This window comes from Furipterus horrens, unplaced genomic scaffold (genome assembly GCF_987537825.1).
Source record: "Furipterus horrens unplaced genomic scaffold, mFurHor1.1.pri manual_scaffold_9, whole genome shotgun sequence".
Taxonomy (NCBI): Eukaryota; Metazoa; Chordata; class Mammalia; order Chiroptera; family Furipteridae; genus Furipterus; species Furipterus horrens.
In genome coordinates, this window is record NW_028327179.1 from 96,325,455 (window position 1) to 96,337,251 (window position 11,797).

Genomic DNA, 11,797 nt, shown 5'->3' on the forward strand with positions numbered 1-11,797 from the left:
CAGTAGCCAATGATTGAATCCATTATAGCTACGTAGAGGAACCTCCATAAAAACCCTAAATGAAGCGATTCAAAGAGCTTCTAGAAGAGTTGCTGAACACATCCGCATGCCGGAGAGAGTGGGAGGGAACCCAACGTCATGGAGACAGAAGCCCCTCAGCGGAACTCTTCCTGACCTTGCCTTGTTCCTGCTGAACAAGCGTAAGTAAAGTGATTTTCTGAGTTCTGTGAACTTATCGCAAATTATTGAACCTGGGGAGGGAGTGTGGGGACCCCAAGTTATAGCTGGTTGGTCAGAAGTACGGGTGACTTACGATTGGTGTCTGGAGTGGGGAAGTCCTGCGGGACGGAGCCCCTGACGCGCTCTCTGCACTAAGTCTGAGAAGTGAGTGTCAGAACTGAACGGCAGGCTCCCCAGTTGGCGTCTGGAGAGCTGGGGAACTGTCCGGTGGGAGAAAAACCCGTGCACGTGTGTCGGAAGTGTGGCGAGGGGAGACACAAGTGTTCTTTTCCGGACAAGCTAAGTGCTATTCTTGGCTGCAGCTATGGAATTAGACAATTACTTTTTCTTGCCTGTACACATTTTTGTTTTCGGTTGGCTTAAGGATTGCCTTGTTTGGCTTGGTTTCGCTCTCCAACTCTTCGTTTGTGGTTTAAATCTTTCTCTAAGGTTTTATTCGCCTGAGAAAGTTTCTCCTGGGGCCTCCCATCCCACTCCAACCTGGACCTGTCCCCTTGAAGTCTGCCTCGACAGTCGTCCTTGGTCTTTGCCTCTCTCGTTTTGGATCCTGAAGGAATCTATTCTCCAGTAGCTCCCAGAAAAACAGTACATAAAAAGGAAACTTTGTCTGAGGCTGGGCTTGTCTGAAAGGTTTTTCTTTTGCCCTTGTCCTTGAGTCTCCTGATAGAGAATTCTAGGTTAGAGGTAATTATTCTGTTGCCTTTCAGCTTTAAAAATGACCTTTGAAAAGTGTAAAACCACTCCACTTCCTAATATTTTGAATTTGATATCCCCCCTTCCTCTATAGAAATTGTAGGAGCTTCTCTTTATGCTTATTCTGAAATTTTATGATGATGGGCAAGATACTTGCGTTCTAACTTTAAAATGCTATTTTTTATTGGAAAGGAAAGGGTGTAAACTTACCTGACTACTGAACAATATTGAACGGCGCTTTCACATTTTGATAATTGAGAATGTCAGAAACACTCAAATTCACTTTCAGAAAGTTAAGCTTCTGTTTCATACTGGATTACTATTAGGTCCAATATTCTATCCAAAATTATTTGCCTGCATATGTGACTGAGAGGAGGTCTGCAGGGCCAGAAAAATAAAAATTTAGGGCTTCTTTTACATGAAAATGATCATTAAATTTGTTCATGATTAGTTTATATTTATGTGCAGTTGAACCACTAAAAACATTATTTCTGCCCAGTGTGGCTCAGTTGGTTGGAGCGTCATCCCCCTAACTGAAGAGTTGTGGGTTCGATTCTCGGTTGGGGCACATACCTAGGTTGTGGGTTCAATCCCCAGTCGATGCTTCTCTCGCACAATGATGTTTCTAGTTCACCCTTCCCATCCCCCTTCCTCTTTCTGTAAAAGCAACGAAACAATGTCCTCTGTGAGGATTAAAAACTTTTTTTAAATAAAAAAATTATTTCCTTCTTTCTCTACCTTTTCCTGGCAGACCATCAATTACCTGATAAAACCATGGAAAAAGTGGAAGTAGAATAATCCCCCTTATCTGCAGGGGATCCTTCCAAGATCTCCCAGTAGAGGCCTGAAACTGTGGATAGTACCGAACCCTATACGTATACTGTTTTTTCATATACATGCGTACATGTTTTATGGCTTCTCTTCAGCATATCCAAATTTCTAGCATCACTACTCTTGCGCCTTGGGGCCGTTTGAACACGAAGCGCTGTGTTACTGTGACAGTCGATCTGATCATCCAGATGACTCCTAAGTGACTAAGGGCAGGTACTGTACGCAGGGTGGAGACACCGGACAAGGGGATTGTTCATGTCCTGGGCGGGAAGGAGCGGACCAGGACAGGATTGCATCATGCTACTCAAACAGCGCACAATTTAAAAATTATGAACTTCAGTTCTGGATTTTCCATTTAATATTTTCAACCATGGTTGACTAGGGGTAACAATCCACACACAAGCAAAACAGAGTAAGGTGGGGACTCCGTATTCAAACACTGCATGTCACTCAAAGGTCCAGTAAAGACTGGATGCCAAGATTTACAAACCCTGTCACGTGACATATATATTTTTGCACGTCTGTAAGATGACCCAATTGACTTTTAAGGGGAATAGGAGAAAATAAAACAAAAGCAAACTCATGAACGGAAACCAAAAATGTCCTTTACTAGCAGAGAGAACCAAGTACAAGGAGGTCTTTTCAGAATCGTCCACTTGAAATCCAACTTTCTGCGGTGACTGGTCTGACGCCAGCATCATTTCACAGAGGACTCGGGTATCGACCTAAAATATATTGCCATTTGTGCCACAGTAGAGGGTTCCTCAGCTTCATCTGCAGGCAGGAGGCACCTTCAGAAAAGAGACACATGCCCCAAACTCTGGTGAGGAACTCCTAGGATTTTGATTGCTATTGCATATTGGAAGGACTCTTGAGAAACAGCTGAAAGCACCGTCCTTCTTGTGGCCTCTTCTGGTGGCTGACTGGGAAGGGACATGGAGCGCTCTAAGATGTATCTGGTGTGGCACCAAGGGCGGGGTGAGCAGGTGCCTGAGGAAGGGGACTTGTTCCACTTCCCTGTGGAGGAGAACCGAAACAGGGGGACCCGTGGGCTTTGGAGAGCTATTAGCTGTAGAGAAGGAAGTCACGGACTACATGCATGGATGACCGTGCAAGTCACATGGAGGTTGCCTGTGAGCACACAGGGAATATTCGGTGCATGTGACCACAACAGGGCATGTGTGCCATGGCCTCACCTTGCTTCTTGACGATGTCATGAAGCTGGCCTTTTGCCAACAGATTTGAAGAGCTGGAATGTTTTGAAAGAGACAGAAGTCGCTCACCGCTGCTGTCTTCAAGAAGCCAGACGAAAAAATGCAGAGCTAAATGAAGTCACTGAAGCTATGTTGCAAACCCAGTGATCAGATGGGGTTATCTGCTCCTTGATAATCTTTGGAAAGTTCGCTGAAAATGAAGCAGGTCTTCAAGCAGGTGCTCTAGGTGAGAGGTAGCTGCATTTCCTTTTCCTGAGGCCTCCACTGTCAGTGTTTATCCTTGTTGACATTTCTCTTTGGGTGCATGAGTGTTGTTCTTTTGGTGGCCTGTATGGGGCTTTTGTTTGTCTTTATTCTTCCATGCACAGATCTCTCACCTGCAGAATTTCGAGTGAGACCGTGTAGAGACATCTTTGGGGAGAACCGTGACTTCAGGATCTTTGACATCGGATGAGGGGACTCCCTTTGCTGATTCTCCACCCACACCTCTGCTTTCTTCTCTCTCTCTCTCTCCCCTGTCTCCCCTTTTGCTTTTCCTTTTTCCAGGTTCATAGGCATTCCCGCCTCTGACAGCGCACCTTAGCTGGGTCTTCCCTCATGGCTCCCTGAGCCGGGGTTGGCTGATCTAAACCAGTGTCGCTTTGCGTGGCTCGGGGTGGAGGCAAAATGTAACGTGTGTGAAGTCACTTCACAAGTGGCAAGGTGTTCTAACAGGCTGGTTGTTATTATCTTAAGCATCGTTAATTGTTATAGGATGTGGCTCGTCCTACACAAAGCAGTCCCTCCCTGTGGGCTTGTTTGGAGCTCTGTTCTGAGTTCTTCTTGTCATACCAGTCCCTCTCGCTTCCTTGGCTCTTACTGGGACGTCTGCTGGAGATCTGATGGCTCCTGCCCCCTGTCTCTGTCTTTCCCTTCTTTTCATTATGACTCATCTATTTTTCTCATTTCCTCAGAGCCTTCTTAGGAAAGGATTAATTTGGGTTTGCCAAGCACTTTGAAGCTAAGGTGTCAATGGCTAACAGATTTGATGGCAACAGATCAGTGAAACCCACATTTTAACTGGAAATTCCCGAACTCCAATAGGGCACTGTCAGTGAAATTTTAGGCAGCGTGGGAGGTCATTGGAGGAGAAAAGGGAGCTTTTTCTCAGTGCTCCCTTTTTCTTAGTGCATACAGATGACTTCTTACTCCACCGATTCAGAGGGTGGGCCTTAATATAACATATAAAGGCAACTGAATAAAATATTAACCCAGGACCTGAAGGGGCAGGGAAGGTTTGCAGTTATAGGAGGAAACAAGAATAAGGGCCTTTTTTAAGAAAAAGTTAGGAAAGAAATAGTAAGGTAGGAAATGAACTATGGAACATGGGTATTTTCAGTTATCCTTGGAACCTCTATTTTGTTAACATTTTCTTGTATCTGGCTCTGCAGAAGGACAGGCAAATACAGGTTATGCAAATAGAGACAGGACGTCATTGAGCTGGGAGTGATTTGCATGCCAGGGGAAATCACAGGGATCCTCTTTTCAAATCCTGGGGGTCTAGGGATGTTGGCTGATCGCTAAGCTTTTGCACGAATGCAAGGAGAGAGCTTTCTGGATCTCTGGTCTCAAGAGAGTGGCTTGGCCAGAGAGGCTGTTTCTCCCTGTGGCTGTGTCCCAGCATGCTCAGGTAGAAACCGAGTCTGCAGAGGACCTCCCTGGAGAAGATGTCCTCCATGGTCATCTTCTTCCTGGAGTCACTGGCTGCAATGTTGTAGAGTGGCTTTGCAGTTGCTGTGATTGGCAGGGAGTGGGTACGATGCCAGACACTGCCCGCAGGTGATAGGATTGTGACCTTCCCGGCCACCTCCCAGTTCTGCCCGCACGGGATGGCCCTCATGAACAACCTCCCGGCCTCTGTTAAGTTTTGTTCCAAAATTCACTGTTTCAACATCCCCTGGGCCTTTATCAACACTCTCGCTTTCTGGCCCACTGCCTGGCTTGCTGTTTTCTACGGCGCAAAGACCTCCTTCTCCTCCACCTCCTCTTCTTCTGGCTCAAGTGGAGGATTTCTCCATCAGGGCTTAGGCTGCTGCTGAGCTCCCTGATGCTCTCTGGTCTGACAGTCATGCCATCTGCCACCCAGAATACAATTCCGGTGTGGATCATTGCCTCCCAGAGTTCCCATGAAAACAGCCCCCTGGATGATAGAACACAGACCTTCCATTGGCACGTTTTTTTTTGTTTTTTTTTTTTAACCTCACCTGGTACTGATGGCATTAATTCCATTCTTCTCATTCTGGTGTCCACCCTCTTGCTCATGTTCCCATTGCGCCAGCATTTGGGGAAGATAAGGGACCACAGGCCCAGCCCCTGTGAACCCAACTCCCAGGCCCACATGACGGCCTTGAAGTCACTTGCCTTCTTCCTTATCTTCTACCCATTGTTTTTCCTGTCCCTAGTGATTGTTGCTATGAAAATCCCAGCCTGCCAGAATCGCTGGGAAGTGGTGACTTACATGGGTACTTTGCCTGCCTTCCAGTGTCCTGGTGCTAAGCAACCCCAGGCTCAGCAAGGCCCTGGAGATGAGGCTCTGGGAAACCCTGGATAGAAGGCAGTTCCTTTCCAGTCATCAGTATCAACGACCACCGTCCATGACAAGCCCATGAGTGGCAAACATGCACACGGTCTGGGTGCCGTCCTCTCTTTCCATTTTCTCCTTTCTCTCCCACTCCTTCCATGTCCCATGAATCCTTTTTCCATCTTTCTCTGTTCCCACGATTCCCTCCGTTGCTTCTAGTCCCCAGCCTGGCTCTCAAACCACCTTGGACCAGAATGGTGGCCTCGTTTCCTCACAGGGCGCTATTATTCTGTATATGAGCAACCCTAATAATATTCTCCACGCATCAATTCGGTCCATACACCCTTCACAGAGAACTGTAATGCATGTCAGTTATATCTCTGTGGTCAACCTGGGGTGTTTCTTCCTTTCTTTTTAAAAGGTTTTATTTACTTACTTTTAGAGAGAGGGGAAGGGAGGGAGAAAGAGAGAGAGAAACATCAATGTGTGGTTGCCTCTTGCACACCCCTAACTGCGGACCTGGCCCACAACCCAGGCATGTACCTTGACTGGGAATCGAACTGGCATCCCTTTAGTTTGTAGGCTGGCGCTCAATCCACTGAGCCACACCAGCCAGGGCTGGAGGACTGTTTCTTTTTTTTAAGGGTCACATAGATTGTCCCACACATTGACTGCCCTCCTCATCATTGCTGTGCTCCGGGCTCAGTCTCTCTGCTTCAGTCCAGTGTAGCTTCTTTCAATCTCTGCACATGTTCCGCCCTCTGGCTTGTGGTTGTTGGCCCATCTGGAGCATCCTTTCCTTTCTCTGCCATTCTTTGCTATTCCTCCCTTCTTCTGTGCCCTGCTAATCCTGATTCCGTCCATGGAGCTCTTTGAGTTCATCTCCCCCAAAGGCTGATGGCATATATGAATTTAGTGTCAGTGTAAGTCCTGCCCATAATTTCACGTGTTTGCTATACGGCAAATTAAAAAGAATTGTCTGATGTGGAAGAGTTTCTAGCTTTTGGCCAGCAGATGATAGCAAAGGAAAACAGAGGAAATCTGCTGCAGTTCTTAATTTTGGCGGTCCTACTCTCCCTGCCTGCTCACCCAGTAGGTGGACCCTCAACACCAATGCGTAGGATAGTAGTCTCTAAACTGGGGTGTTGGCGTCCCAGGGTGTGTGCAAAATGATCCATTCGCTAAGAGAACAACAGTGTGGCATCTCCCGTTTCCATTTATTTTTATCTTATCCTTCTGATTCCTATTTTATGTACGTTTTATGATGTATGTAATGTGTTAGTGAATAGTACGGGTGTAAACTTAAAATAAATAAAAATGCATATGGTGGGATCCATGTTCATAATTTTTCTCTTTTCCTTTTTTACTGATGGAGTTCACTGTAAAGGAAGTTCAGAGACCAACAGACTAGGAGCGGTTGAGAAAGCACCAGACACAGTTAAGAGAGATTCATATACTTGAGCCAGTCCAAGTAGCAGTAATAATAGCAGAACAGAATAGAGGTTACAGGCACTTTTCAAATGAATAACTGCCTTGTAACATTCTTGGGAAGCCGAGGCCCCAGTACGTTACGTTATAACGCTAGCTGGAAGCTGAGTTGTGGCCAGAGGAGAGAGAAAGAAGGGCAGAGATGGACTAACAGGGTGAGGAGTTTTCATCTGGAAAAAGATGAATAAGGCTTTAAAAGCGATTTCCAAATTGCTGAAGAGACGCACAGGGGGTTTCCTAGGAAGTAAGGAGAGAGCAAAGCTGGATGGAGGGAACTGTGGGAAGCTGGGTCATAAAGAGTTTCTTCCTTTCTCTCTTCTTTTCTCTTTCCTTCCTTCCTTCCTTCCCTCCCTCCCTCCCTTACCCCTCCCTCACTCCGCCCCCCCCGCCCCCCAGCTTCTGCAATAACCCGAGTGAGCTGATAACTTCCATCGTGGAGGGCAATAATAAATTGTGGGGACTGAGCCTTGAGTCTCTAGCTGTGAGAGGGTTGAGGGGAGGCAGCAAAGGCCAGAGCATCAGGGGGGCCTCCCTCCTGTATCCCTCCTTCTCACTGAAGCCTCTGGAAGACTGCCTTTGCCCTGTGCAGAGCTCCAGAACTTGACTGGATGTCTCGGGTGGGAGGACTATGCTCCCGGGACCCTCACGCTCTGTGACATTTCTGCCGTCCTTTGAGTTAAGCCAGGTCTGTGGGCTTATCTGAGGAATCTTAGCTGGTTGATGGTCTCAACCCTCCCTTCTAGCCTCTAACTCACAACATCCCAGACATGTTTGGTGGCCCCATGTGAACCAATTGCAATCCAGTATCTCACCCTGACTTACACGGTTTTCTGTGATTTCTCCCAGACGCCTTATCAGCCCGCGATGCCACCATTCCCTTAGGTGAATCCTCTGCGGTTGCCAAACTCACTTTATTCCCTAGACAACAATCACACCTTCACCTCCTTTACTGATGCCACGCCCCCTGCCTTCCAGTGTGCAAGACCACATCTGTGCTGTGCCACCGTGAAGGGGCCGCTGCTGAATTCCTCTGGGAAGTCTTAGGATGGGAACAGGGTGACATGTGACCTTCAGAACCACAGGCACGGAAGCCTCCCTCTTTTTCATCCCTGTGAGACAGAGTTCTGAGTTGAGTGTTTTCCCATGTGGAGAACCTACTTAGGGTTTCTACCTCTACCAACTCGCAGGATTCCACTTATAAAGATGAACTGTGAACGTTTAAAATTTTTCAGACGTGGCTTCCACTTAAGAAGATAAATCTGACTATGAGGAAGCAAAATGCAACAAACAGACAAAAAGCACAAACGGAAGAAATCACCGTAAAACACAATGCTTATTTTAAATACAAATGATTATTCCCGCTTTGGAATCAACTTCATCTGCACATGCCCCGTAAATGTTTGTGGTTTAGGATTAGTGCAGGGACACACGGCGAGGGCAGACACCCAGTTCGTTGCTGGAGCCCCAGTGCCTTTCACAGGGTCACCGTCACACACAAGACATGCTTAGTAAGTTGTTTTTACAAGAACGGGGGGTTAACGGCATAGCTCTCCCATCGTATGAGCCACTGAAGACGTAGAAGGTAGATGGGAACGGATGAGTTTTCCATACTGAGGATTTTGTGGCTGGTCAGATTCTACCACCAGGAGCCCAGCGTTTGCCTCATTGCTCCTAAGTTCCAGCAGGCAACAGCCAGATGCCACCCCAAAGAACCAGGACAGGGAAGAGAGCAGTTGGGAACTCTGTTCCCTGGAGGTTTGCACCGAGAAAGGCAGAGAGAGCGGCAACTGTAATAGAATACAATTAAAAAAAAAGATACAAAACAAAAAAAAAAGGCTGAGTGAATGAGTTACCTTAGTTCACCTCCTTCCCTTTCCCCAGGAACACAGTGTTCCCTACAGAGCTCAGCCTCTGTGTTGGAGGAACAATCCCACCTGGACCTTTGTCCCAAGTGGACAGGGAGCAGAAAAGAGATGCTGAGCCATCTGCGTTCTGTTCTCCCTCTTCGTGGGGTTCTCTGCCTGGACCCGGTAAAATATGATGCTAGCCAGAAGGCGAACGCACCGTGAAATACTCCCTTCCTCATGGGGCTCCGTTCTGAGCGCTCAGGATCGCTGCGCGCCAGAGCGATTTCTGCAACACACGAATGTGCTTCCTCTCACTGGAGCAAGTGAGCACTCGCCTGATTGCTGATTGAGTGATTGACTGGTCTGTTTATTAATCACTCTTTGAACTCGTTCCTGTTGAAGATGGGGCCTTTGCTTCCTCTGCCTTCCGCTGGTTAAAGATGGGCTAATATCTGGTTCGCGAGGCCTGTACTGCCTCCCTACTGCTCTCCTGGCTTCTACTTGGACTACTTTTGACTCCACAGGATAGACAGAGTGAAAAATAGGCATTATAATAACAATGGTTATCCCCGCCTTAGCTATTTCTTACGCGTGTGCAGAGGTTTGTCGTGTCTGTAGAGGCGTACCGTGTGGGTGTCCTCACCAGCTGCCCGCAGGTGTATGGTCACGTCTTAGGTGACAGCTTTGAGAAATATCAGCTGCCACCTAAGGGGCACTCAATGCGAGGGCCTGATATAGTATCCACACGCCAGTGTTGACCTGAGCAGAAAACCGGCAGAGAAAGAGCAGGCAGATTCGCAGGCAGCCAGGAGGACTTCCGAAGCTGAGCCTTGACAATATTTGTGTGTGTTCTGAGAAGAGCCCTTCACCCACCTCAGAGAGCCCGCACCCTCTACTCCGTCCTCTGCATTTGGGGCAGCTGGAGGGACACCCGCCAGCCAAGACCTTTCAGAGCAGGCCTCCAGGAATAGATCTTGAAGTCTTGGCACCCACCTTGTCCTCAAGAGAGATGAATGGGGACCACGTGGTTCCCGGACCCCTGGTGATGGACAGGAGAGCCATCATCTTGGATCTCACTTTTTTCCTTTTGTGTCTGGTGGCCATGCTGGGCAACGGCTTCATTACTGCAGCACGGGGCATGCATTGGTTGCTACAGAGAGCGTTGTCACCTTGCCATGAGTTATCGATCAGCCTGGGGGTCTCTCGCTTCTGTCCACAATGGGTGGTGATCGCTGAGAGAATTTGTTTTCCTGTACGCAAAGGCCCTCCCTACAACCCTGCACTCCAGTTCCTAGCCTTCCGGCAGGACTTCGGAAACACTGCCACCTCCTGGTTTTCCAGCTGCCTCAGTGTCTCCTATTGCATGAAAATTGCAAGCCCCACTCACTTGCTCTTCCTCCAGCCGACACGGACGGTGTCTGGGCTGGTCCCATGCGCGCTGCTCAGCCTTGTGGGGTTCTTTAGCTTGAGCGCCATCTTATTTTTCATAGGCAATCAAAGCAAATATCAGACTTACTTAAGGAGAGGTCTGCAATAGTGGAATGCCGCTGGGAATACTCTCAGGAGAACCTATGAGAAATGCTACCTCTTCCCCGTGAAAATTGTTACCTGGACAGTCCCTACTGCTGTCTTCCTCACCGGCATGGTTTTGCTCATCACGTCTCTGGGAAGACATGCCAAGAAGACCTTCCTGTCCGTCTCGGGCTCTCGTGACCCCAGCGCTCGGGCACAAGTCAAGGCTCTACTTGCTCCCTTCCCTGCCATTCTCCTCACTTCCTCTTTTCTGTCACGGTGCTCCATGCTGCAGGTACTGTCCCAGCTCAGCAGTGAAGTGGAAGGCAGTGACTCACCTGTGCACAGCATTCCACCCTATCCTTCTGCTGGTGAGCAACCCCAGGCGGAGAGCCGGGCTGAAGGGGGGCTGCCCCGTAAGGGACGGGACCTCTTGAGTTGCCATGGATGAAAACCCTCAGAGGCTCTAATGCAGACAGCACAGGGGCACTGCTGCTTTCTGTCTCTGCCACATTCAAGGCCCTTTTCCTCTTTGCCACCGTTCATGGCGAGGAGAATAACTTCAATGACATAGGAATTGCAAGGTGACATTGAAGGTCCTGAAATAGGAGCCAGCAGCACTGACTTACACTCGGCAGGTGTGTGGAGTCCCCTGTGGGGCCCGGTTGGCTGTGAATCAGGAAATGTGTGCTTTCCCTCTGATCCACCTGTCGGTGTTTAAAATGGTCCTTCTGAAAACCGGATGTAAGGGCCCAGACACATCGTGCAATTGTTAGCTGCCCAGTCGGACTAGAGGAGAGTTTTGGAACCTCAGGTGCCCTCTGGCCTCGTGTTTTAAACCATCTTTCCTTTTGTTCATCCCTTACCTGCCCTCCAGCCACCTCCTGCAGTGGTGCTCCGTCCTTGAGTGCAAGAGCGTCCGACGTCTGAACTCCCTTCACAGGGCGAGGTGGAATTTGTGCCTGTGTGTGGCAGCGGGTGTGATCCGGGCTCTATGATTTATGTATGCTTTATGTTCTCCTCAATAGCCCAGTCCCTTAGTCGGTTTTGTAAATATTAAGTTCCACAGACCCAGGTGTGATTTCTTTTGACGTTGGGATTCACTGAAATTTTGACATGGGGAGTTTCCTCTACATCTGTCTGACCCTTGAGATTTAAGAAGACAAAGAGCCCTGGCGTGGCCGGATGAAGAACATAGACTGCTCTTCTGCCTGTCATGGGTCTTTTCAAACCTTCTGTGGGCTCGGCCACCTCTGTTCAGACTGAGATCCCTGCACTTCCTCTCTTGGCTCTAAAATCTCTCAGCTGCATTTCCTCCTCTCCCTCCCCATCCCCTCTGCACTAGGAGACACCCCTGCTTTCGGATTTTCAAGGTTTATTTTCCGGGCCCTGCTCACACAGCCACTTCTCCC

At 48.5% G+C, this 11,797-nt stretch overlaps 1 protein-coding gene across 1 annotated transcript; it reads left to right on the forward strand.

The window, feature by feature from the left end:
* Nucleotides 1–9,882: 9,882 nt before the first annotated feature.
* TAS2R60 (taste 2 receptor member 60) lies at nucleotides 9,883–10,973 on the forward strand. The gene is given in 3 exon segments (XM_090286914.1): nucleotides 9,883–10,658; nucleotides 10,693–10,801; nucleotides 10,905–10,973. Coding segments are annotated over 3 exon segments (954 nt in total).
* The last annotated feature ends 824 nt before the right edge of the window (nucleotides 10,974–11,797 follow it).